The 27443-nt window shown below is 40.1% G+C and overlaps 1 protein-coding gene across 4 annotated transcripts in view; it reads right to left on the reverse strand.

The window, feature by feature from the left end:
* Positions 1-17934, reverse strand: part of fubp3 (far upstream element (FUSE) binding protein 3) — an 18406-nt gene extending 472 nt beyond the window's left edge. Inside the window, exons 1-19 of one of the 4 annotated variants that reach the window (XM_068335112.1) lie at positions 17819-17934; positions 13739-13850; positions 11556-11589; positions 11287-11336; positions 11067-11138; positions 10045-10102; positions 9701-9863; positions 8566-8664; positions 8297-8401; positions 8119-8221; positions 7111-7211; positions 6896-7025; positions 2780-2940; positions 2435-2508; positions 2215-2291; positions 1861-1917; positions 1556-1606; positions 1312-1439; positions 1-1225 (exon numbers count right to left, since the gene is read on the reverse strand). The exon at positions 1-1225 is cut by the window's left edge and continues 472 nt beyond it. In XM_068335112.1, the coding sequence (XP_068191213.1) occupies positions 1217-1225; positions 1312-1439; positions 1556-1606; positions 1861-1917; positions 2215-2291; positions 2435-2508; positions 2780-2940; positions 6896-7025; positions 7111-7211; positions 8119-8221; positions 8297-8401; positions 8566-8664; positions 9701-9863; positions 10045-10102; positions 11067-11138; positions 11287-11336; positions 11556-11589; positions 13739-13850; positions 17819-17917 (1683 nt within the window). In that variant the 5' untranslated portion in view covers positions 17918-17934 and the 3' untranslated portion in view covers positions 1-1216. The remainder of the gene's footprint in view (positions 1226-1311; positions 1440-1555; positions 1607-1860; positions 1918-2214; positions 2292-2434; positions 2509-2779; positions 2941-6895; positions 7026-7110; positions 7212-8118; positions 8222-8296; positions 8402-8565; positions 8665-9700; positions 9864-10044; positions 10103-11066; positions 11139-11286; positions 11337-11555; positions 11590-13738; positions 13851-17818) is intronic. The other 3 variants (XM_068335115.1, XM_068335114.1, XM_068335113.1) reach the window with 3 other exon arrangements.
* Positions 17935-27443: the final 9509 nt, after the last annotated feature.

Below are 27443 nucleotides of genomic sequence, written 5' to 3' on the forward strand. Positions count from 1 at the left end.
ACGGTCCACTGGGTCCACAGCGAGGGCTCAGTGGGGCGCTGGCGAACTGGGAGGTACCTAATAAGTTTTTTTTTTTTTTTTGATCATAATACTTAAAACATAAAAATACTATCAATTATTACACAGGTAGCAGTACAGAGGCTTAGCAGTCTTGAATAGTTCAGGTACAGAACATACACAAAAATTTACGACTTCCATATTTCTTCATAACAAGATGCAACATCAAATTTCAAATCACACATTTCACAATCTTTGAACATTTTCAGTATGAAAATGGAACAGAAAATGAGGGACAAGTTTCCTGCAACTCTGATCACAGGAAAAAAATCTTTATAATTATATATATATATATGAAACATATCTATTTTAAATTAACAGTCAAATATGAGCATATATACATAGTTTTACAAGGTAGCAAAGGCAAAAAAGCTATTTTCAAACATCCCCCCAAATCCTATCATATGAGATAATCGTAATAAATTATCCATAACATTTCCATTTGGAAAAAAAAAAAAAAAAAGACATCTTAAAACTACAAGTTAAAAGTCTATCAAAATATTAGAGAACCCATATTTGTTTCAAAAGTGAAATAAGATATTGCACCTTTCTTTAAACCAGATAACAATAAAATGACAATGGAAAACAGCATACAATGCACAACAGGAATTAAATTAGAACTATCGCCACTCGCTGACATAATCCTTATTTCTAAGCGGTGTAACAAAATTACATTTCCTGTAACAAAACATCACAGTTTCATTTCAATGAATTATGTAAAAGGAACCATTTGAACACACCTTTTAAACATCTTGACATATGACAAATGGTATTCAAGACTGCTAAGCACATAACCATGGTTGCATTTGAACATAACTAGAAAAAATAGATCATATTGCCGTTTGAAGTGTCACAACTTTTGGGTTCATTTTGGCGGTACAATCAAAAGACAGAAAATACAGAAAAAGGAAATAGCTCTCAAGTCCAAAAAGGGATCCCAGATACTGTCTATCCAAAATAATAGTGTACACAAGCATTTAGTAACAAATAAACATTCCTGATTTTAGAAATATTACTTTATCATAGAAGTCATTCTACAGCTAGTGTTTCTCACTAAGAAGAATCTTCAAGGCGTTGCAAATCTAAAACCCCCCTCCGTTAAAAAAAGGGGTTGTTTTCATCCTCTCAGTGATTCAAGTCTTTCACCTGGGCATCTTCTCTAATGATCCTGTAGAATAAAAAAAAAAGTCTGTTAGTCACGTCTCATCACATAAAAAATGAAAGACAATGGTGGAAGCCCGTTAAGGTTCTCACCTGAAGGCCCGGGGCTTGTGTCTGCTGGGCGCCCTGGTTGAAGTATGCCATCGGCTGCCTGTAGAAGTCCACCCAGGCGCTGTAGTCCGCATTAGAGGTCTGCTGAGATCCAGGACCAGCTGTCTGGCCTGGGGAGGTGGAAAATATAAAAATAAGTACGTAAAAAACAGTCACATTTGTGCTGGTTTGAGGATAAAACTAATTTAATCTGAGTTTTACTAATTAATTATCCTTAAAAACTCACCCCAAGCTTTGTTGTATTCAGGAGCAGAGCTCTGGGCTTGGTTTTGCTGACCTGCAAACAAACAGACGAACTACATGAAAAAACTACTACCAGGACTTCATTTTAAAATGTAAACATCCAATATCATCTGTTAGAGCTTCTCCAACTTGATTTGAGCCAATAAAATTTAAAATCATGATAACTGCTTATACGTATTAAATGGTCAAATGAATTACTTCTTCAGGGCAGTGGGAACAAACACAGAACATAACGAATGGAAAAAGAAAAAGACGGTTGTTGGAATTAATTGCTTGCGTCACACTTGCCTAGCTTTTTATAATACTGCTCCCAGTCCATCTGGCCTGTCTGAGATCCATTGTGACCTGAAACCAGACAGATAAAACCACCAGTTACTGGGAGTCCCATTTGCCTTTTCCCCCTTTCACCTCCTGCTCTCACCCACGATTCTGTTTGGAAAGGGACTGCTAGCTAGCACTGCCAGAATACATTTAACCAAGATTCAAATTAAAAATTCAAGAGCAATGAAATGAATTCAACTTCAAATTTAACATCCTTATTCTCATTTTGACCTCTTTCTGAGTCATTCTGTTGCTGAGGTCAGTCAAACTTTATGTTTCATACACAGGGGTTTGAACGCCAGTGGCTGTGCGTTTACTTACTGTGTTCCTGTTGACCTTGAGGTTGCCATATTTGAAAAGTTGTACCCCATCCTCCAGTCATGAAAGTCTGAGGCCCACTTATGCAAAAACAAACAATTCAATGCGAGTCATTATCCAAATAGATGAGTTTATGACTGATCATTTATCAGCATGTATTTGACCGATAATCGTGAATCTCAAGTCCAAATGTGACGCGATCAGGAGAAAAATTGAGCCTTACTGCTGAGGAGGAGTGGTTGGTCCTTGGTTGTAGGGATTCATACCGAAGCTGTTGTTGCCCCCCATTACCGGGCCCTAGAACAGAGAAAAGGAAGAGTCAAGAGACCACACTTGTGTTTAAAGGGAGCCAACAGGCAAGGTCAGAGGTCAGGGTTGGGCGCTGATACACTCCATTAAGTCCATTTGATGGATTCTTCACGTTTAACCTCTGGTGACATCCTGCCGGCCACCAGGCCTACAGCATCCAGCTCGCCGCAGCGGCTCTCAGCGCCGACATGTGCGCTCATGAATATAGAGGTCAGACAATGGCGTTCTGGGCGAGTATCGGAGGAGCCGGACCACCTACCCCAATTCTCTCATCGATCAGCTGGCGGGCCTTCTCCAGCTGCTGAGGGGTGCCTCGGATGGAGAAGATGCGAACGTTGGGGTCGGTGTTGGGCGGCGGGTTCCTCTGCAGCTCCACGTGGGCGCGGGACTGCTCCTTGATGTTCTTGATGGTTTCACCGCCTGGAGGAGCATCAGGTGAGATGAACATTGATTTGTCTGCTCCTGATTTACTCTAAGAGACAACTGTCTTCGACAATTATCCTGACACCACCCTAAACCTAAAAATACTATTTATGAACCTGACTTCCATCGACATCATTATTTCATTTAATTTGTATTCTGTTCCTCAACCCCGTTAAGGTTAACACTTCCTTTCCAGCTAATATGGATGTCTCACTTTCAAACTCTTGTTCCATTTATTAAACCAAAATCTAAAACATGTCTCAAACTCAAGGCCCAGGGGCCAAATGTGGCCCGCCGCATCATTTCATGTGGCCCACAAGAGCATAAAAGGTCAGTCTCTAAAAGTAAATTGGTCAAAAGTGTACTTTGACCAAAAACTACATTTCCCACAATCAAGCCCATTTAAACTCTGACAAAAGGTTTTGAACAAAGTGAATGTCCTAACTTGTGTTTGCTGTTATTTTTCTTTATTCACTTGGATAGTTTGGTCCTTCATTGCTTGAGTTTTGTGGGTTTAATAACCTGACAAAAGGATTTATGATAAAACAAAGAAATAAGCAAACATTTTTTTTACTGTGCAACTGTCATGTTTAACTTGAATAAGTAATACATTACTGTTGCAAAGAAAAAAACTATGCTTATTTTTTTTCAAAATTCTGAGTCATTTAAAATGAAGGAGTAGTTACATTTATTTTACATTACATTGAGTTCCATTTAGTTCCATTTATAAGTTACATCTGGCCCTTTGAGGACAGCCATTATGCTGATGTGGCCCTCGGTGAAAATGAGTTTGACACCCCTGATCTAAATGATGCAGGGCAACACTGACAAATGAAAGTATTTAGCTGAAGCAGGTTTCTAATCATACGATGATCCACTGACAGAAGACAATTTGATCCCTCTCTCATCGCCCCACTACAATCACTTCAACCCACTCGGGTGGCACTACGGCGTTACCTTCTGAAGACGCCGACATGTGTCTCACGCTGATCTACCCTTCTGTGCTAACATCCATGCAAATCAGGAAACAAAAGGAATACATCTCCATCACACACACCCCCTCCTCCTCGGCATCAGATGCCAACTTCCCGACGTGTGGGGAAAGCAATTACAACCGGGAGGAAGAAATGAAACATAGCTGGCAGGAGAAAAGGAGCGAAATCGAAGCGTATCCTCCTTCTGAGATATCGTTTGTCTCTTTTAGACTTCATTCTTGACTGTTTGTCCTCTGTGATGAGAGGAGGGAATGGACGGGGCGCATATAGCTGCTGCCTTCCCCCCTCCACAATGCCCATCTGAACCAAAAAAAGGCTGCGGGTGCTTCCCCGGGGGGGACAACGGGGCTGTCCCAACATCAATTACACATTTGTTCACTTGTGGCTGACACTCGGATGACCCTGGCTGACCCCCGAATGAAAACGCTCATCAAAAACCTTCTCTCCTCCCGCCGCCTATTTCTCGCTGCCAACAGACTGCACATGGGCCATTAACCCATTGTCAACCAAATGAAACTTCTGCCTTAATGAAGCCATTATGAGCTCTTCTAGTCAGACAGCAGAGAGCAATGAAGACCCCGACTATTCATTTCATGGACTGGGCTGTCATGAGGACAGATAATACGGGCCTTATTAATGAGACTGGTTTAGTGAGCTGGAGCAAAGGAGGGGATACAAAAGTCAACTGGTGACGGCATTCAAGACAACGCCAATGGACTGGTTAGCTGCTGGTGGGGAGAAAAACCCCGAAAGGCCTCAAGGGAAAATATTTAACAGGGACCTGCTGACACAGCAGCAGCTCACATCAAACTACATCTTTATAATTCCTGTAGAAACTCATCCTGAACGGACCGGGAGGAAAAAGTCTGGAGGGGCCGACCAGACGAGGGCCTCAGAGAGCATCAATTACATGCTCATAATAGTGAGTCTATAGGCTGATCAATCAGTTTGTTCAAGATTAATCAGAAACTGATCCATCCATCAGTCGGACCCCTTTATGCTTTTTTGGGGGGTAGGGTGGGGGACAAAGGTCAGTCATTTTCAGAAAAAACTTCACGCCATCATTCATGCCAGTGCAAAACTGAATGACATCAAATTAATGTAATACCAATATCAATGCAGTACCAATACCCCCCCCCCCCGCGTGCTCTACCTAAACGGTATCCCTCACCCCAAACACACACAAATAAATCCACACCTCAACTTCTTGGGCCTTTAGAAACCGATCAAACATTTTCATCTTTCACCTTAACGATAAATAATCAATGAAAGCATCCTCTGGTAACAGACTTTAAAAAAGGATTCATTCTAGAAGAGCTCGACAAAGTCATGTTAAGATGTGCTTTCTTCTCCCACAGCTTTTCATTTTCTTTTTAGACCGGGGATTTAAACTGGAAACTCAACAAGCTAACAAGGGAACGACTTCTTTTATAACTTTTTGAGTCAAAATTCATGGGTTGAGTTGGAGGAGGCTACTATGCACTGATTCCATGCCTGTAATAAAGTCTGAGGAGGGATGGTGGGTGGCTTGATTCATCAAGCTTTGTGTGTGTTTGAGTGTGTGTGTAGGGGGTCAAAAGAGAGGGCCAATGGGCTGCATATGGCATCGTAAAGATATTAATCACCGCGCCCTTTGAGGGCCGGCTGACAGCGCCCAGACCCACCGCCATCTCCACCATATTGGTCCGCTTCATATGCTAATGCTCAGAGGGGGGGACGCAACGCCCAGGTTTATTTGTTTCCCTCGCCCCACTACATGCACAAAAGCCACTTGACATTTCTATTGCCATGTTTTTATCTTAGGTAAAGAGGCCCCCCTCTGACCCCACCCACCAATGCACGCACACACACACACACCAAGGTGACATGCTTTTACACACACACACACACACACACACACACACACACACACACACACACACACACACACACACACACACACACACACACACACCTCCTTCCAATGCAATGGTCAATGACTTTTAAATAGCTGGCAATAGAGTGGGCATGAATAGCCAATAAGCTAATTCCTCCTATTCATCCCCTCGCTGCACTCTATTGGCCTGAAAGACCCTCATTAGATGCCAGGCAGCCTTCCACATGATTGAGGGCTGTTATTATGCACCTTTAACAATTAATGTCACATTACACGCATTATCCCCGTCATTAAGCCCTTAGTGAAACCAATGAATGCCACTTGTGCTGCATACATGAGGCCTGCAGGGAAGAATAGGAGGGTGGTCACTAACTAACAACCCCCCCCCCCCCACCGTCTTCAGTTTCACACCATGGCAGGACACCAAATGGTCTTCAGTTATTATGAGAGAAAAGGCAATCTGGTGAGTCTTATTAACGTTCATGTTGACGGTTGTTTTTAGGGCAAAACTTCACCAGAAAAAAGTTACCAGCAACTCAGAAAAGGAAGCTTGTAACAAAGTTTTGCTATTTAAATAAGATTGTGAAATAAATATACAAAAGTACATATACAGTGCATTGCGAAAGTATTGGCCCCCCCAAAAACTTGTTGACATTTTGCCACATTTTAGGCTTCAAACTTAAAGATAACAAACTGGTTGTAAACTGTGTTTACAAATAAAAAACTGAAAAGTAGGATGTGCAAATGTGTGACCAAATGACACACAGGTGCACTCTGTCATTGTTGTCATTTAGGTCAACACTGGATCATTCAGAAGTCATCAGGGAACTTCTGGAGTCGTTTAGCTGAGCTGAGAGAACAGGGGGCAAATATTTTTGCACATCCTACTTTTCAAATTTGGTTCCACTTCACGATTGTGTCTCACATGTTGTTGATTCATGAAAAATATTTTCAGTCTGTTATCTTTAAGTTTGAAGCATGAAATGTGGCAAAATTTCAAAAAGTTCTTGTGGGGGGCCAATACTTTGGAAAGGCACTGTATAAAAATGATTAAAAAAACCCCCAAACATCTGTTCCTAACCTTTGCCAATCACCAGACCACACTTGTCAGCAGGTACTGCGTATGTGACCTCCTGCAGCCCACTAGGCCCTCCCATGGAGCAGTCGGCTCGTCCTCGACGTCCCATGACACCTCCGAACCCGTCTCGCTCCTACGAGGATAACGGGAAGAAACACTGAATAAAAGACGGAAAGCGGACTGCAAGGTTTGAGGCTGAACGTCTGCGGAATCAGTACCTGAGCGGTCTGAACGAGCTCGTTGATGAGGTGGACCGCGTGGTGGCAGTTATCAGGCTGGCCCATCACCTGAGCGACTCTGTCAGGGCTGACTCCATCATCTGCACCATCAACACAAGAGAAAAAACAATCATGATTTACTTCCAAATCCTTCTTTACCAAAAGATGTCGAGCATAACAGACATCTTAATGCCTAATGATTAGGTTTTAAGTAGGAAACATGGTCAACTATTGACTGATGTCACTGGAATAAATATGACTGACTGCTCAAATTTCAGTCAGTGCACAAGGAGGCAGTTTCCCATTAAAACTAGGTGGGAAAAGAATTTCTAATTTGGTTCTCTTCAATAAACAGTATATTGTGTTCTGTACACCAAGGTATCAACCAGAGTGGTGCAGAAACACTTCAGTTGCCCCGGGACTAAAACACTGTTTGCATTTGAAAAAAACAGGTTATATTTTTAAGTACAGTACTGTATTTATTTTAAAGTACAAAAGTGACAAAAGTAAATATGGAAAAGGTAACGGCTCTGAAATGAATACAAGGTATGATAGCACATCTCAAAAGATGTTTGATGTTTATTTAAGGACTTTTCAGAAAAACAAAATTAGTTAAAAGTTTAGGAAGAAAAAAAATATAAAAAAAGAATACTGCTGTCCAATAAAGATAACTGAAACCTTCAGCACAGTAACACTTCAATCTGATTTGGGGTGTGCTGTTCATGGAAAATATTTAAATGCGTAAAACATTAAATGTGCAAATTATTTCAAACAAAAAACAAATCTGGCATCAGGAATTGGAAACACAAGCACACCATCATTCGTTGTGGTTTCAAAATGGCATCTCCGTAGCAACAGACATCAGCTACAGCTTAGCCTACAGTCGTCATGCGAGTCATCTTTGCTGTAACCCCCCATACACACACACACACTCAGATATAATGATGTAGAATCACACATTTCTCCTTGACGTGACTGCCCGCATTGTGTCTGGCTTTATCTTCCCACCTTGCTTGAACTGCACCCTGACCCCGGCGTCGTTCTGAATCTTTTTAATCATTTCTCCATTCCTGCCGATGATGATCCCAACAGCAAATCTGGGCACAACCACCTGACCAATCGGAACAGGGAAATGAATTTAGAGATATGAGAAATAACATGAATATCTGCTGTACAAGACTCTTACATCCAGACTGCTTCCCCCCATTTTTGACCCAAAGTCTGCTCTGCCGACCCTGAACTCTCCTTGGTCCTTGTCTCGAATGAGCTTCACCACAAGTTCACGGGCTTGCTGTGTAAGACAAGACAAAAACCTTCGATAAAACAAATATTTTAAATTCTCTTCAGAGAAACAAAGAGCTTTTCAAATGTCAAAGAGACTGAAGGCATAAAATGAGTAAAACTGAGTGTAAACTTGAAGGAACGTGTCACATGCTGAGCTCTCTGGAGACCCACCTGCACTTTGAGGGGATCTCCAGTGATTCTCAGGGGCTTGTCCGCTCCAGTGGGCATGGGGTCATCCTGGATCATTATCATCTGCACTCCCGTTCTCTCCTGTAGGGGCAAAACCGGAGTGGTGCATCAACAATTCAGCTGCCTGGGGACTAAAACACCGTTTGCTCTCAAAAGGTAGAAATTCTGCCCACATCTAAAAAAACAGGTTATATTTTTTAAGTATTTATTTTGGCATCTTCTACCAGTACAAGATCTGATGTGTTCAAAACTACAGAACATTTTGTCATATAAAGGCTATTATAAACTAAAGACATGTGAATCTAATAAGACAGCAAATAGGTCAATAATCATTAGCATTTGATTGATAACACCACCCCTAACCACTCGTTCAAGTTCTTGATAATCTATTTTAAATCAGATTTTGTGTACAAGCAACAAAGGACAGTTCTTTCAGCTTTAGCATGCTATTTGGTGTAGTCCAGCGAGCTGCCTTGGTCTAGAAGCATATAAAATCTAGAAGCCCTTTTTTCTGGGGGTTTTTTTCTTTTAAATATGACAGCTTCCCGTGTTTTTTGTAAATGTTCAAACACATAAATGGTTAAAAACACTGGAAAGAGCAACATCAAAAACTTGCTTAGGAGACTATATGACTATATGATGTCAATGTATATATACAGTATGTGCTTGACGCTGAATGTAACAGAAGGCAACACTCATTTGAAAGTGCTCTTTCCAAATTAAAAAAATGCTATTTCAATGTGCCAGACACATATTTAAACAATATTTAGGCAAATGTAAGTGTTAGATTAGATTGGATTATATAAAAAAAAGTACATCCTAAACGAGTCCCAGCAGAATTCCAAAAATGAGTAGATATCAGATTATCTCACTATCCTCTTTCTGAAGGTGCTGATTAAACAACTAGACTATTATTCACAAGCAGATCTTAAAGCTTAATCAACATTTATTACCCCACAACTGAAGGTTGTGGTTTTAAATAACTGGTTTCATTTGCATCGCTGGGTTCACTGGTCAGACCTGCTCCTCTGCAGACGTGATCACTGAGCTGTGTTTAGGTGGATGAAATACCAATAAAGTTTTAACTGCTACTGCAGTTTGTGGTCTGCCACCACACCTGTAGCTGCTTGATGGTCTCTCCTCCTTTGCCGATGACCAGGCCAACTTTGTTGGCTGGGATGAGGATCTGTTGGATTGAGCTGTTGCCGTCCATATCGCTGTGGAAGCCTGGACCGTAACGACACTGCTCCACAATCTCGCTCAGCAGCCTTTTGGCCTGGCTGTGGGAGGGGGTTGAATAAAGGAAACACATTTGTCAGCAGAGTTACAGATGCTACACCAAACATTTCTCTATGTCAAACGTGAAAGAGGTGTTCAGGTGATTTGGTGACTGATTAAGGGAAGATGAGAAAAGGGATCCGAGTTCACGCCCTCTGGTTCGTGACAATAGGGCACACTTACTCGATGTTCTCTGGGCTCCCAGTCAGTGTGCAGGGCCTGTCCAACATGCCTCCACTGTCTGGAATACAACAAGCACAACAGTTTAAACCACACATACTATGTGTGTATCCTTCAGACACTAAATGTGTTGCATCAAACAGGGAAAAATAAATAACTTAATAAATGCAACAGCTCTGATGCAAAGCTTCTCTATAGTGTAAGGAAAAATATTCCAGCAAATATCAAGTCTTCAGATGCACAACTAGTTGTGATGTCATCAATAGTCACTGTGCTGACATGTCTTTAACTCAGAGCAGATGAAAGTCTCCCCATATGCACATACCTGAATATACAATGGTTAAATTACCAAACTTGACAGTTGAGAAATATTTTTGAAGACATTTTAAGCATTTACTCCAGTCCAAACAAAAACACTATTCAAAACATAATATGATTAAAAATGGATTTATCCCCTTTCAGAAAGGCAGAGGAACCTTCAAACCCCTGATGTAGATGTGGCAAGAGCAGAACTTTTTGCATTTAGTATTTTAAAATAAAGGTAATATATTTTTGAATTGAAATTTTTTTTTCTTGTTTGTGTTTGTCAAAAATGCAAGTTCTTGTTCACAACACAACTAGCAGGGAATTATACAGGTAATATGAAGCTGCTGCCGTTGCCTCCATTTTAATTTTATTCTGTAAATGCAATTTACTAAGACTTCATTCAAGCCCCCAAACATAACGGAGCAATCAAAAATCATGTAGAATACAATCAAGAGCAGAGATCCAGCAACAGCAACCAATTGCAAAAATTAAAGAACAAGTCTCAAAATTCACAAGAGACATTTGGAACCCAGTCTAAATCTACTCAGGACATCATTTTTAATTTTGATATCCCTGTGCTTTTATTGGTTTTTCAAGCACTGTATGTGCTATAAATATTTGAAAAGTATACTCAGTCTGATCTTAAGTTGGGCAATTAACCAGCGACACCCTGAAAACTTTTAGTCCCTCTGACCGACTTAATTTGACTCAGATTTTACCTGAAGCTATCTGGATCTTACAACCGGATTCCAGCTGAATTCTTGAGATCTGCTCCCCTCCTTTTCCAATGACTATGGATGAAATGGAAAAGGACAACTTTAAGCCTATTTGAATTTAGAGTGCGGCCAAAAGCAGTGACCCAAAAACCTGACACAAACGTCATCAGTGATAATTACATGTCAAACAACACCAACTACAATCAACACAAAGGCTACTTACTGAATCCGACCATTTTATCAGGCACTTTGAAGTCTTCTGTCGCAAAAGCCCTGAGAGAGATTAGGGCCCGATCAATAACGGACTCAGCTTGTATTCTATTCTATTCAGTATTTTTACAACATAAAAGTAAGACTTGAGGCAAATTAAAATAAGGCTTTCAGGGAAAACAAACGTTCTCCAACCAACTAAATAGGAATACAGGAAAATACCAGAAACACATCAAAAGTGTATTAAAATATTAAACAGTAATGAGAGTCTTTTCTGCTCACCTTTGATGTGCCATCGCACCGAGGTGGTTCCCTACTGAGAGGACAGAGAGGAAACAAACAGAGAAACAGTCTGATATCACAGGTTACAAATAAACAGTAAATTAAAATCATCATTGATAAAGCAGCCAAAGTAAAACGAGGCAGGGTTTGAGAAGATGGGAGCAGATGGATACGGCCCTGCCAAGCATTCATGTTGGTGTCTGACCCACAGCGGGGGATGTTCACCGGCATGGTAATCAGGCCTGTGAGTGTTTCAATCAGAGACGTTCAGGAGAAAAAAAACCCCTAAAAACTGAGGGAGTAAACGGGTCACTGGTTGCTGGTCATGAATTGAATTTTGACAGGTAGCACCGAGCAAGGGTCCTGCAGGGTCAGTGGAGGATGTGCTGCCGTGAACGTGAACACCTGAGTTGATATCAAGCAGCTTCAATCAATTTTATGGGTGTTTGCTCCACTTCTTTCCACTTCTTGTTGAAATGCATCGGGGTTGACGCTCGAGAATGGAAGAGCTATGAATATAAATCAGGAGTTGAACTCATTCAAGGACAAGACTGCAGAACAAGACACAAATGCACTGCGTTTCTTTGTATATTTGATAATTTAACAGTTAGCCTCAGTGCTGCAAAGACAACCACCAACAACCCCGAAGGAGAAAATTTGGGACAAATTGTTATAAAGAATAATAGTGCATCAGATGAACCTAAATCTGAGCTGCATATAGTTTTTTGTTTATCGGCGCATTCAAGGCTCAACTATCATAGAAACTGTGAAAGGAGGAGGACAGGATAAATGACTGGTGCTTCCCCTTTACGGCTGTGGAACGGATCAAACCACAATGATCTGTTGTGACACTTTTTTCCACCATCACTGTCAGATAATCCCAACAAAAATAGCTTTGAAACTATAAAACCATAATGTTTCTAGTCAACTAAAAACTGTTCAGTTGTGAGATGTTAATTAAAGGTTGAGGTAATTATCAACGATACAGAGAAAGCAGAGAATAGCAGGGAACCAAGTTTCACAGAATTCTGTTCTGGTTTATTAACCCTTACTGAAATGTAAATTATATAGGCTGCAGCAATATATTAATCTCAGGAGTAACATACCATGTACATTAGCTTATTTTGAATTTTTATAAAAATATAAACATTAAAAAACATTTTGTATTCATAGAAGAAAACATTTGTACAGCCATGAAAAGAATTGTTTTCATTCCTTTAAGGATCATTAGAGCTGATTATACGCATACTATGAATCAAGACATTTTCTGTAGTCTTTAAGCGTAATTAACTGAATGTAATGCTTAAACCCCAAGTTTTCGTCCATATATGCCTCTTAAATCCTGGACTTGGGGAGGGGGGGTGTGGGGGGTTGTTGTTGTGTGAAAAAATTTCATGAAACATGGTGTGACCAAAAAAAACAAAAAACAAAAATTCATTCCTGGATGAAAAACTCAAGCATTATGTGCATAATTTACTAAAGTACACTGATGAAAAAATTCATACTGCTGCAGATTGAATCTCATACCAGATTCTATTCTTTTTAAACTTGTCCTGGTTAACTCATGATTGTTGTGACACGTTTTAAAATGGTTTTGGAACAAAAACACCTTCACAACCGTGAAGTGGATGGACCCTGATTTACATGATTTTACTTGTCTGATGTTTTGTGAGTGTGAGCTCAAAAATAAATTATTGAAACTTTTTTTTTGTGGCACAGACTCACAAATCAGTGATTAACAATCTTGGTTTTATACGGTGGTTGGAGCAAACACTAATAAAGGGTACACAACACACAGAACTGGCAGAAGACGACTTACAGCATCTTTCTACACTGAGGAGACAAAAACTGTACAAATGTAGAATTAACTAATTTGCTGTTAGCGAATTGATTTTCGGCGGACTATCTGGACTTTATCAATGTTTTCTGTCTGTTCTCGACCAACCACAAGACGCTTCACTCAGAGCCACATAGTGTTCACTTGCAGGTGTGTGCTGATACACACAAACTTTGTTGCATCGCAAATCAAATTATAAAGTTAAATCACTGGCTGCCATTGACGTCTGTGATTTAACTGGTCTACATGCCTCGCTGAATGAAAAGCATGCAGTGGCTCTGTCTACATCATTCTATTGGAACAGCACACACACCCACAGAATGCATGTGTATAACTGAAGGCTTACCTCCGTTATCAAGAGAACGTTTTTGGCCTCCGAAACCATACAGGGAGGGGTCCATGACGGGAGAGGAGCTGTTCATGTTGGGCATCTGGTCACCTCCCATCTTGGCTGCCATCTGGAGACACATGAAAACAGACTGCATGTAAGTGAAAAATGGAAGTGGGATGAGCCTACATTGCTTTTCCCTGACAACCACTTTGCGTTCCTTCTTTTTTTTTTAATAAGTCTCGTATTAGCAGCTAAGTTCGACACAGCCATCGCTTGTGAAGATAATTCTGACAGCAGCTACAAACTGCACTTTGTACAACACTACAGCAGCCTGATCATTATTTTTCAGGATATTAATGGCTGTTTGAGGAAAAGCATCGTGTCTCAGCTACCACCGACTAACACTTTTTTTTACTCTCAGTGCCAAGTGATACAGATCACCACGACACAGAAATCTTAACGGACTGGATATACCAGTAGATAATGGGGGGAGGTTACAAAAGGCATACAAGCTACCAGAATCTGTTACACAAAACGTTTGCAGCTGTTCGTTTAAACTGAACTGTTGTTTCAGAAGCAGGAGCAGTATTAGATGTACAGATAAGATTAAAATAATGAAGGAAAACTCGTTTCAACTGTATTCAGTAGTAGTACAAGTGTCAGACGAGCAGTTTTACAACATAAAAATTTTAAGCTAGAATTAGAAAGTCAAAATTGCTTCAATCAGTCAAGTTACTGTTTGCAATTATACTTGCCCAGACTTTTATGCAGTTAAGAACTCATAAACATACATTTTTTTTGATCAAATGTATGTCATTTATAACTTCATATCACAGAGTAGCAGAACATTTAATTTTAAAACATAATTTATTCATTTTATTCCAACGGACTTCTATCTAAAAGTTGGTCAAAATTGATTTCTGGAGTCATTTCTAGAGATGTGCTTTGTAAGGGAACGCAAAACTCTTTACGGTTTTTTTGTTTGGTATAAAAAATATTTATTGAACTGAAACAATGAACACACATCACTATTTAGTGAGCGTTTACTTTCATGGATCCAAATCAATACCTGATTGAGGGAAAGAGGATGTTAAGCCCATAGTGATACACATGTCCAAGCCCTGCACACTACTTAAAGACAAGTGCTCCATTTAGCATTACATCTTAGTTAAAAACCGATCTGTCGATTACGACCAGGAGCAGTTGTTCATGTTATGCAGTGATGGACAATCTACGGTTATTCTGCACCAGAGCGCCAAAAGCATTTTCCACTCTTCTATAAATCTGCCTCCTTGCCTTCCATACATACGTATAGTATTTCAGAAAATTACACTTAATCGACATCTGTGCCTGACTGGAACCCCCGCTACTCCCCTAAAATTTAAAAATTTAGCAAGTACACTAAAAACACTTCCATCATCTTCAGGAATGAATATATGAGATGGGTCCAACTGAAATACGCAGCTGAGAAAGATGTTGATGGTCGAAGATTACATCACATTTCTATACTTATGTGGTGAAGCAGTCTGAAAGGCTCTGGTCGCTATCTAAGAAAATGCTTCAACTCCTTGTGAGACAAATGCATCTCTGAGCTTGGCTTCAACAAAATTAGGCAGACACATCTTCTGAAACACCTGTCTGTTCCATCAACTGCTTCCGTAACAGTGTGGTTGTATGATGTTGTAGTTTGACAACATTTCAGAGTTTAGCTTGTTCCATTATTCAGAAAAAAACAACTGCGCACTGATTACATTCATTCAAGTATAAGTCTAAGACGATTCTTCTCACCTAATTACTGCAGTAATAAAACAAGTACTCAAACTTATGGATTGCTTGTTTACAGGAAGGTGCATATCTAACAGGCCGTCGCAAGAATTTATCTTTAACCCCACCACACGCAGGGCTAGGGCTGAAAAAATTAACCACCAAGACAAACTAAATGACAGTGAAAAAGAATCAAACATAAAAGGTACAATAAGTATGACAAAAAAGATTTGTTTATCTACTTAATTATTCAAGGCTCCTTAACAGAAAGACCTGTTAGGAGTTCAGAGTAAAAACGCTTGTCAATAATCTTTAAACTTTGTTATCATGAACGAAAAATTATTTTTGTGACGTTCTTAGTGGCTCAACATAAAAATGTAAATTTTTCTGCACTATTTCTTGTTGACATCATTCAATTCTTCATGGGAATTGTTCCAACAGCTAATGTTAATGCTTCGAACTTAGCCTATTCTGCCATCTTGCACAGCCTCACCTGTTTGTTGTGGTATTTACTGATTATAAGACTCATTTCAGGGGTTATATTTACTGTATGTCTAAAAGAAGAAACTAATCAACATCTGCTGAAACTTCCCAGTGGATGGGTTTGTTGTTTTTATGTAACTTAACAAACTACCTCTTAACATGAACCCATACAGAATATTTGACCACTGTGCTCAAGTTCCATTTCAAGTTAATGTTACCCAACACATAATACACCAAAATGATAATTAAAAACATTAATAACATACTATTAGGGAAAATAGTGTAGAAGTGTCAAATTCAACAGACTATTGACTGAATGAAATGTCCTGCAGACATCAACATCTGGTGATTTAGTCTGATGAATTGAAAATTTACATTGTGTGCTTGAACTTGTTTGCTAGCAATCAAAATTAAATGTACAGCACATAAATTTAAGCGCCTGCAGCTTCAAGATTTAAATGTCAGCCAAGTCACTTTAACTGGTCTCTTTGAGTGCAGATAAGCAGGTGACTGCTATCCTGTTCCATCTGTAGAAAATAACACCAAACACACTAAGTGTGAAGAAGCGTTGTAACAAGGCAAGGATCTTCTGAACAAGGTGTGACCACAAAAATGAATGCCAGACACTAACATATTCTAAAATTACTAGTTTCAAAATTACACCAAATATTTGCATAAAACTAAGTCAGAAATTTGTGTTTGTTTTATTACATTGCAGGAACACACACACACACACACACACACACACACACACTATTTGCTCATGCAAGGGTTATATTCTGCACAAGACAGGCTCTACTGGAAGCTGTATGGTTTTAATCTGGTTTACACACTTATTTGCATTTGGTGTTTCACTAATCTACTTTTACCGTATAAAGACAGTTTAATTTAGAGCCAACTTAATCCAAATATAATGGTGATTTCTGCTCTGTCAACACCAGAAACTCACCAATGTTTGAAAGGAGCAGTGAAATACAGGCTGTCTTTGCAAATGATATTTTTCAGGTATTCTTCAGTCAGCAATGGAAAAATCCAAGCATGCTTAAGAGCAAATGTGAGGGGGGGTGTTCGAACAGATGACGTTACATTACATGGCCTTACTCTAACGCAGCCTGCTAACACACATTAGCACATACGTTAGCCCTCAAGCACCAGTTGTGCTAGTTAGCTTTAAGTCCAAGGCGTTATGCTAACTGTATACACAGGCTAATTATTAAGGTTAAGATGGATGTAAGTGAATCTGATCGTTAGAATTACAACAGCTTACTGTCCGAGCTGAGTGTGTGTGTATTTAACCGGAGCAACATCCAGTTCCACCAATGCTACCTCCAGAAGCAAGCAGCTAACTCCCTGACAGCGTGTCGGGACAGCCGGGCTGCTCAGGGTTGACACAACTGAACATTAGCTTCAGTCACGTTGTTGAGCACGTCAAGCTGTTGAGCATCCAGCTTGTGATTGCATGTTAGCAAGCTAAGCTAACTGCAACTTCTTTGACTTCACAACAGGTTGCAGTGTGTCAGTTTGACGTAACGTTACGAAAGTTGCCCAAACTTTGACATTGCACGATGCTTTTGTGATTTACATAAGACACTACTTGCTCGGTCGCTGGGAGTTCTGACACGGCTACTTAACGCGTCTTTTGCCCAGTTGAAACTCTAATCTGTCCTCTTAGCTTTGCTGTGTCGGCTACTTCACGTTAGCTTTCTAGCTAGCTGTGTGCATGGGGAGTGTTTGTAGTAACCCAGTGAGTACAGGTTGCCCCGACTAAAGTCCTGGCCAGCTCCGTTTACAAACACGTTCTTTGTGGTCCGAAAGCATCCCACGCGTGTTCGCTGAAGGGCATTTTACCTGTCGGACCCGGCGTATCGTGTCTGCGAAGTCATCTTTCGTTCCGGGCTGAACCACCGAGGCCTGTCCCTGAACCAGCTCCGCCGCCATCATCATCATCCGCCTCGGCAGCTGAGAGCCACTTAAAAAAAAAGAGAGTGAACGGCACACGTGCCAGACCAAAGCTCCGCGAGGACGGAAATCTCGCGAGATCAGAGACAGACAAGAAAACCCCAGCTGCCATGAGTGTTACGTGGTGTTAATTAATATGTAACATAAAAATATATTAAAATAAAATGAAAGAATATTTGTTATTATTTTAAATTGTTATAATTACTATTTATTTAATATTATTTAACCTCAAAAAAGTATTTTATTGACATTAAATACACACACTTGTGAGCATTAGTCCTTGAAGATGAAGGATTGTAAGCAGGAGAAATGACCAAGGCACACATCTTGAGTGATGTTGACAAAGACCAAAATATGACAGCTAGACAACTGAGTCTCAGGCCATGAAGCCCAAGGGTCACTGATGTTATGGCTCAAATTGTTGAAAATCTGCAGACCCGTCACAGTGCAAACGCTGACCCCTGCCTACCTCAAAAAGTACTTAAAATGTCAGCATCAGAACTGGACCACAGGGAAATGAGAGATAGTGACCTGGTCTGATGAATCATATTTTGCTTTGCTTCATGTGGATGACTGAGTATTTACTGTATCGCTGACCTAGGGACGAAGCATCAAGCACCAAGATGTTCTATGGGATGAAGGTCAGCCGAAAGAGTACTTCGAAGTTTTGAGCATTATTCTGGTCGTAAACTTTGGGTCCTGTCATTTAAAAGGATGTTACTTTTACACATACCATATACCTAAACATTGCTGCAGAATATTAGTGGCCAATCCTATTCCATTTGTAGGATGTGCTGCACAGCCAAGTCAGATCCATGGAGCCCCCTTTTTTATGACTTAAAGAATCTTCACGTCAGGTATCGACACACCTTCACAGGCCATGTGAAAGTCTGTGCCTCAAATAATTAGAGATATTCTGGCAGCAGACAGGGATGTTAGGCAGGTGGTTATGAATTTTAAAATAAAGCAACTGTTTTCTTAAACTGAGGAAAACAACAGGCAATGCAGATTAGGAGATGGGCAAGTGCTTGTTAAGAAACAAAACACACAACCTATCTTACAGTATCCACTAATAAAACACACAGTTATAATCCTGACATTACGGGTGCCTCGACAAAATCCAAACCTCCTCACCTGACACAATGAAATGGCGCACAGGAATATTGCCTCTGTTGAACATGTGGAAACATCTATTGTTGCACATCTGGAAAATGCCAGCAGCCAAACCGGAGAAAGTAAAATTGCTGCAAACTTCCAAACTGTTTATGCAAAACTGTTCCTGCTCCATAAATTGCATCCAAACCTCAATGAGCTAAGATGTCCAGCAAAGACTCAAATGTGTGGTCCAACAGAGAGGAGCAATTCAAATAAATTTTAGCGTTTATGTTTTTGTCTAATGAAGATTTTAGTTGATTAAGTTTGATGAGTTTAAGTGAATTAGTTTAAGTGAAATTTCACATTTCAAAGATTTTACAACATAAAAGTCATGAAACGCAACAGCTTGTAGCTTCGTCTGTGCTGTTTCTTAACACTTATATGACTGTTTCCATGTTACCATGTCTACTGACACCACATGCTCATGCAGCTGCTTGAACAGGCATGATTGACCTCGAATTTGAGACAAACATACATCCATGCAGATATCAACTTCCCTTCCTTGTCAGCCCCTGGGCATGTTATCACCTCCAAAAAAGAAGCAGGAGAAATTAAGTGGGATCTGAAGACTATTTCCAGCCCAGCAGCTCTAAATGAAGACCTCAAATTTAACATGACTGAAGTATGATCCCGGTCCTGGCGCTAACATATTGCTACCATGTGCCGTCCAATGTATTCAACGTGGCTGGGAAACAGCTTCAGAGCTCTGGTATCAAAGCATAAGTCTGGTGGTGGTCGTCAAATAACACCAGATGATGCATACATCAGCATGAATGAGAGAACACACATACACATAGAGATATTTATTATGAATTCAGGTCCCATCTGGTCAAACAAAGAAAGTAAAGGCAATTAAATCAGGTGTGGGTCTCCGGCGTCCTGTCAATCAAGTAGGCGGGAGCAGACTGAGTGTGTGGAGCGGTGGTTATCGTAGCAGGCTGATCAGGTGTCACACATACAAACACAACTTCCTGCCTGCCATTGTCTCGCAGGGAAAGGATTCTTATTGTCAAGGGTCATTGTCGTAAGAATAGCAGAGACACTTGTCAATGGAGTGCGTGTGAGCCAGCAAAGCAATCATCTTGATAATAAAAAGTTCAAGAAAACATCAGTGTGCACTGAGTAATTGATCCATTTCCCTTTTTATTTTCATCTCAATGAAGTAAGAATGTGATGTTTTTGAGGTCAAATGAGTGGAATACAAGCTCAGCTGGACAAATGTGTATTCAGAAAAATAGAACATCAATGTTTACCTATTAATTTTAACTATGGAGCCTTTTCCTTCTACTTTCTCCTCAGTCTCAAAAGACCCAGTCATTTGAAACTGTAATTGCTTTATAATTGCGACAGTGCTGCTATGGGCACAAATATCTGAAGACCGGATACCAGAAACAGATAGGATTTCATTCAAAGACCCTGAGGTATCCCAGCAGAGTTTTCTTTAAGAGCACAGTGGTGATGTAGGCAGGAAGCAGCAGAGAATAAAAAGGTAGTGGTTCTATATAAGTTTTACACATGACAGAGTGAAGAAAATAGAAGCTGAATCTGTAGCATCTTCTGTTGTTAAATTATTGAACATTTTATTGTTATTGTTAAGATTGTTCCCTGTTTCATTCTATACATTTTTCATTCAGTCCAACTGTATTGGGAAACACTTCATAACACTGCTAAGAAAAGTTAAACATATTATTATATTAAGTTATTGAGATATGTTAACATAATTTAAGATAATGAATGTGTGCCACCAAAAGTGATTACAACTATGGTGTGTGTACTCCTTTAATGAAATTTTATGCACCACCTTTCCTTCAAATAACCGTAACTGCACACACAAAGGTTGTGTGACTGTTGAATTCTTATTGTTTTGTTCTTTAAATGTGTGATCGGACCCTCTGCACCTTCTCAAAGCTACGTGTATGAAAAGTTGTCTGAATGGTCAAATACAAAATAAAGTATACGCACTTGGAGGCAGACTGTCCGAGGAGAATTAAAAAAATAATGGCATAATGAAAGCAAGAAAAATGGGAATCTACAGCAAAAAATGAAACAACAATTTAATGAAGGATGAATAAAGGAAGAGAACAGGAAGCTGGAGTAAACAGAGTAAAATAACAGGCGAACAAACAAGCAAAAATCTCTGACAGGTAACATCGTGTCTTAAAAGAGAAGATTGACAGATGAAAAGGATAAAGAGACTATCCAATAATGAGAGACGCACACTTTTAAATCCCTGATTTTACCTCTGTTCCCGTTTACTTTGCAGCCTCCTCCTCTGCAAGCCACTTTGCTTTGATTCAGCTCTGTATTAGTATTTTAAATGACTCAATTACACAGGATCCCGCAGTGAAAATTACGGATGTTTTCCACTATTTCTCTCCATTTGGACACCATGAAGCCTCCCCAGCTCCAATAACTCCCCCACACCTCCTCCTCTTTCTTCCAACCCTCTCTCCCGGCCCTCTCTTCCTCCACCTGTCCTATTTCTCCACTCGTCCATTTTTCCTTGGTAAACATTGGCTTTGTTGTGCGTATCTGCGTCTGACAGGAAATAATAGCTAAATGGTGTTGTTTGTGAGCACAGTGAGTTGACAAAAGTGTTTTGCAGGTAATTTTTCAGCTGAAGCCACACAAAAAACGACCGAAAAAAGACTTCCTCAAAGATGAGTCAAGGTGCAGGTTGCACCCAAACAGAAATCATGACAGAAATAAAAGCTTTTCAGCTGTAAGAGATGTAGGCAGGAACAGAATGGTTTTTTTTATTCACCCAAAGCGATGTTGTGAATCTCTTTTGGCAATTTAAACCAACATTTTATGGGGTATTTTAAAAGCAGAATCTAACGTGTGTCTGCTGGTGTTGAGTCTACATCCAAAATAAAACCATCAGCCATTACCGTGAGTCTCATATTCACTGAGGTGCAGAGCAGCATGTAATGCTGGAGCAAAGTGAATGGCTGGGATCAGCTTCAAGGTAACAATACATCCACAGGGAAGCAAAACATGGTCTCTTCATTTCATGCAAACAAAGGAGCAACAATTTGGGGGACTGTCCATCAGACACTTGGCGACTTATTATTTATCGTCTTGTTGTGCATGTGTGATCATCATTTCCACACTGAGTGTGGTACGTAAAGGAATTGCAGTTGCTCAGAGTAGAGGGTGGTGGAACACCAGCGGTATTTAGATCCCAGAAAATATTTGTGATTTTTGCATGGAAGATTGTTTTATTTTCTACATATCCAGAAAATTCTGGTGATTTGGGGACACATGCTTCCTTCTTTTTCTCATTTACTTAACACGAAAATGCTTTGATGATAATTTTCTCATCATATCTATAACAAGAACAATCATTGCAGATTTTACAATCACTTTATTTTGATAATGGATATTCACCCCTGCCCAGGAGGTTATGTTTCCACAAGTGTCTTTTTGTTGGTTTGTTTGCTGTTTAGATTTACAGGATTAACAAAAACAACTTCTATTCCAGAATGATGAAATCCATTTAATTTTGGAGCGGATTCAGAAAACAAGAAAACGTTGTAAGACACGGTGAATGCAGGATTTTGATAGTATTCATGTCCTATTGGAATTTGCATTCAATTTTATTTTAATTATAAGGCACTTTTGAGGCTGTTTATTTTATATGGGAATATCAATAATGAGAATGTCTACAACATGTTTATGGACTTGTAGCTTATTAGGTGAATGTTTGTTTTCCTTTCATTTATTTATCTCCTTTGCATTTTGCATTTAAATTTAAATTTTTAGTGTGGAGGAAGAAACACGGAGACGGTTAGGTGGAAACACTTGACGTTGGAAACACTTGACCCACACAACGCACAACATGTATGAGCTTATTCTACACAGTACGCAAAGGTGCTCAATAAAAACAATAAAAATTGATCAAATAAACAAATCCTTTTAGTTCAAACTATAATTTTGAAACTTATTTGCTACAGGCTCACAAATGAAGACCAGTTAAACACCCGATCCAAACAGCCTGTATACCCTGTGGTGTAATTCAGACACCAGCAGAAAAAACTCACATTACCTTCTATCATAACACACACCATAACAAACAAATAACCAGCGCTATTAAACATTTACATGGTCCAAGGGATTCACTAGAGTGGGGCTGACAAAACTACTGGGATCGCTGCCTTGAACCTGATAGGCCTCTCTGCCATTCACCACGTCGCAGACCAACAGATCGAAGAACATAAAGAGTGTGTGGCAGCAAACAAAATCCACCATTAGACCCCCGGGAGAGAACTGGAAGGGGAGAGGCACCAAACACAGTCCCTTTCAAATAAAGGAGATAAATCTATTGATTTGGGATCAGTGGGCTGCATTACTCCTGCTGCCCAAAGGGGCTCTGGGAAAAGGAGGAGGTAATGATGAAGGTAGTTTGTAGCCATGCTTTGGCCCTGGAGTTTTCTGTTAGTACGTCTGCTGGTTGATCCACCAATTTGGTTCAGACTGAAATATCTCAACAAACATCCTCAGATATTTGGAACGTTGACGACTTAAAATTCTCGTATTTGATCATCTGCGTAAAGAAAGGAAATGGTTGAGTGTGTTGGGACATGTTACAGGCCCATGTCTGAAGAAGAATCAGGTTCAACACGTCAGCAGTTGACGAAGAATGATATTACGATATACAGTATGTCCACTAAAAATGCCCATCAGCATATTGTGAAGAATCTACAAATGAAAAATGATATGAGATTATATTCAACTAGATTTAATCTTTTAGGTGATGTGGAAATAAAAATTTTTGTTAATTTTGCTTCATTTTAATTTTGCAAGCAAGCGTTGTAAATGCTGGTAAATAACTTGGTTGTCTTTAGATACATAGGGTTAGCAGTTACCCGTTTCTACCCCTGTTTCTAGTCTTTGTGGTAACAGTGTTTTCTTTAATGTAAATGACAATGGGGTAATTTTTTTTTACTGCATTCATGAGCTTTAAGATGGAAGTTGCCACAAAGTTTGTAACCTACAATTCAACATAACTTCAAATCAGCCGCTAGAGCATTTAAACCAGGGTAACTAAATCCAGCATTGAAAAGGTTATTGATTCTGGTTCACCCCGTAGAGCCTGCAGAATCCGGTCCAGTCAATTTTAGTGATTACTTGAGCTACATTTTGTTGTAACAGGAGAAGGAGTCTTCACACTCATTAACCCTTTCAGATGGACAACATTGAGTACCAGGCAAAATATTTTTATTTTTCATCAATATTTCATCACTGGCTCAGGCCAAACAAAGCCAGGGGCTTTGACCGTAATGGTCCCATCTGTCTATAGATCTTAAGGACAACAGAGTATGGGTGTCCTTTGACACGAGAAAATAGGCTTCGACATCAAGGAAAAACACTCACACTCACACTCAGGGCCTGTGGATGCCCACTAGCCTGGAAGGCAAAGCGTATCCTGTTTTATTTGGTGGTTCCTCACAGATGGGCTCTTGATGTTGTAGCAGGATATCAAGTTTCAGGAGTGTGAATGGACATTTCAACTACGAGGACAAATCAGCTCTCTGAGAGATCATTACTGGCACTTGAGCTCAATTAGTGATCAGAGCCAGACTAACAACAAATGAATACGACTCACATTAAATGGAAATTTCTATTCCCTTCTTGAATAGTTTAAAGTCCCCACTTACTTGGCTTTACTTGAGATCCCTTCATAATCCCAGATTTATCAAGCTCTGACTCCAAATCAAGAAATTAGTATCAGATTCTTCGCATAACAAAAGCTGATCGTCCTCTGCTTATTCATTCTATTCCATTTAGGACCACTCCTGAAATATAAAAAGTATGAATATAAATAATATATCATATTAAGCCAACAATATTGCCGTGGCATCCTGGCCTATAAATCGTTCATTGTTTCTTAGCAGTAAGAGAGTGATCTCATCATTGCAAGACCCATTAGTGTCCTGCAAAAACCTTTGGGGACCTGTCCATTAACCCTTACTTGCTAAGTAACGCAGCATTAAGTTAAATTTTTAGAAAGAAGGAATAAGAGACAGTCTATTAAATTGTTTCTGAGTGTTCTTAATAGTACTCTAATTTAATAATCATGTGAAGGTGATGAAAGTCAAAATTAAAAAGTGACAGCAGGATCTAAGGGAAGGAAATTTAGAATAAGTTAAGAAGAATGTTCAAGTAATTTTTCTTGCAACAGTTGAATTTAAAAAAAAAAACGGAGACAGGGGACTGACATTGTATCGATAAAGGTTTGGGTTACATACGCCATCATGACGAAGAGCCATTACAGCCTGTAATTGGTGGTAACTAACCCCTTATGGTCATTGTTCTGTCTCATTGTGTTTAAAAGTAGAGGTCAGAGAACTTTGGAGATAGACAGAGATTGAATGACCACAAAACATACTGATGGGTAAAAGACATTCTGACCTGCTTTGTTCAGTTACTTCCTGCCTTTTGCTTCTCTAAGGTTGGCCATTTCTGACTTTAAAGCAAGTAATTAATGCTCTGTTAAAGGCATCTATGGTTGCACGATCATCAGCTGAAAATAATTTTTTTTAGTTAAAAAAACGACACAAAATTTGTTTTGCCGTTGAGTCTGAAATCTTGAAGTTTTATACAGGTTTCACAAGACACTAAGGGTGTTTTAAATGACATTCCTAGTCCTTTGAGTGGATTTCAATAACATCTTGGTGGAACAGGTGATGTCCTTTTGAGGCCCGTCCCACAAGAAGGTATGGATGTAGGACTTTTTTCTATAATGAATCCTATACGGTAATGCAATTAGTCACACTGCCTATAACCAGTCTGGCATGAAGTGGGTGTGTGAGAAATGTTGTAGGAGCAGTACGACCAGTATTTGTTAATGTGTCCTCAATGTCAGGTAAACCCAACAGCTAACAAGTGATACCTGACATCACGTGTCTACAGTGTTATAAATATAATTTCATTAAAGTTGTATTTATTTGAATATTCATAGAGCATCCATTGGCTATGACAAGAAATCACTTGAGGTTGCAAGGATATGGAAGTGTCAACATGGGTAACGTGTCAAGAGTTGAACGTGATATGTACTGGACAGTTTTCAGTCGTTGGTTATTTACAAAGGTGATATAAAAATGCAGTCCACTTTTCTCCAACTTAACTTTTAGTCATCTCTCGATTAGTTTAGACTTTCAGATCATGTTAGGAAGGGTGTCTCATTCGGAAGTCTTCAGTCATCCACTTCCAGGATGGCTGCCTTCTCAACGCCAGTCACTCTCTGCACTTCATCTCAAGAGGTCATAGACCCTGATCCTGAACAAAAGCCTCCTTTGTACATGTGCTGTTGGGGAGTGACAGGGACTTGAAGGTTAGTCAACCTGGACTCCAGAGGAGACGCGGTCACACAGGAGTATCCATTAGGACTCAGTCCTGCGATGCCGCCGACTTTCATGTTGTGCTATTGTTACATGGCGCTCCCCTGAGAGGTGGTCACAGCGTGGGTAATGAGGGGTAATTGGGCCAGGGTCAAGGATGATTAATTCCCTTGGTCAGGTGTCAGCCAGTTTTCATACCTGACTGGCTGTGCAGGCAGGTAGGAGGGAGGGGAAGGTGGATGGAACACGAGACGTTCTAAACGACACACGCAGTCGATTAGAAGTTTGTGCTTAAACTAAGCCATAAGTGAAAGTCACGTGTGGAAACCATCTGTCTATTCCGAAAGCAAATGCACACATTGTACCGGACAGCGACATATTGGAAAGATTTCGGAGGATATCTTTCCAGAAATAAAACTGAAAGGTCACAGTTTGTTGCCATCCAGCCAGTAAGGCCATATTGAGATTGATAGCTGTCCCCATCCCTCCTACCTCCTCTTCAGCTTGACTGACTAATCTAAATACCTCTCCATCCATCCCTTCATTCTGTCAAGCAATTTTGGACACTGATTATCTTGCAACCTCTGTGTGCACGACAGTAAATGCAGGGGCTGGCTGGTAATTGACCAGGCAAAGACTGAGACGCCTGCCGTGTAATTGAGCGGGGGCTGAGGGGCGCTTAAGGACTGAAAGGGTCCTAGGATCCCTCATTGCTCATTAGACCTGGCAGGGGGTCTCCTGTGCATGTGGACTACACCTTGAAGCCCATGCTATAGCCAGCAATTCAATAGAGGAGGTGTGTAGAGAACACAGCTGTGTCTTAGACGTCAGCGTGATATAATTCATACTGAAGCGTAAGGCAGGGACAATAATTCAAGTCACTGGTCTGCTTTGGGATCTCTCTTTTTGGGAGGACAAGAAGATGAAAACTACCATCTACAAACTTTCTTTGACTGTGGTGTATGTTGTTTATTCACAACTTGTTTGGGCAACAGTGGTCAATATCGGAATGTCAT

Source organism: Antennarius striatus, chromosome 15, assembly GCF_040054535.1.
Source record: "Antennarius striatus isolate MH-2024 chromosome 15, ASM4005453v1, whole genome shotgun sequence".
Classification (NCBI taxonomy): Eukaryota; Metazoa; Chordata; class Actinopteri; order Lophiiformes; family Antennariidae; genus Antennarius; species Antennarius striatus.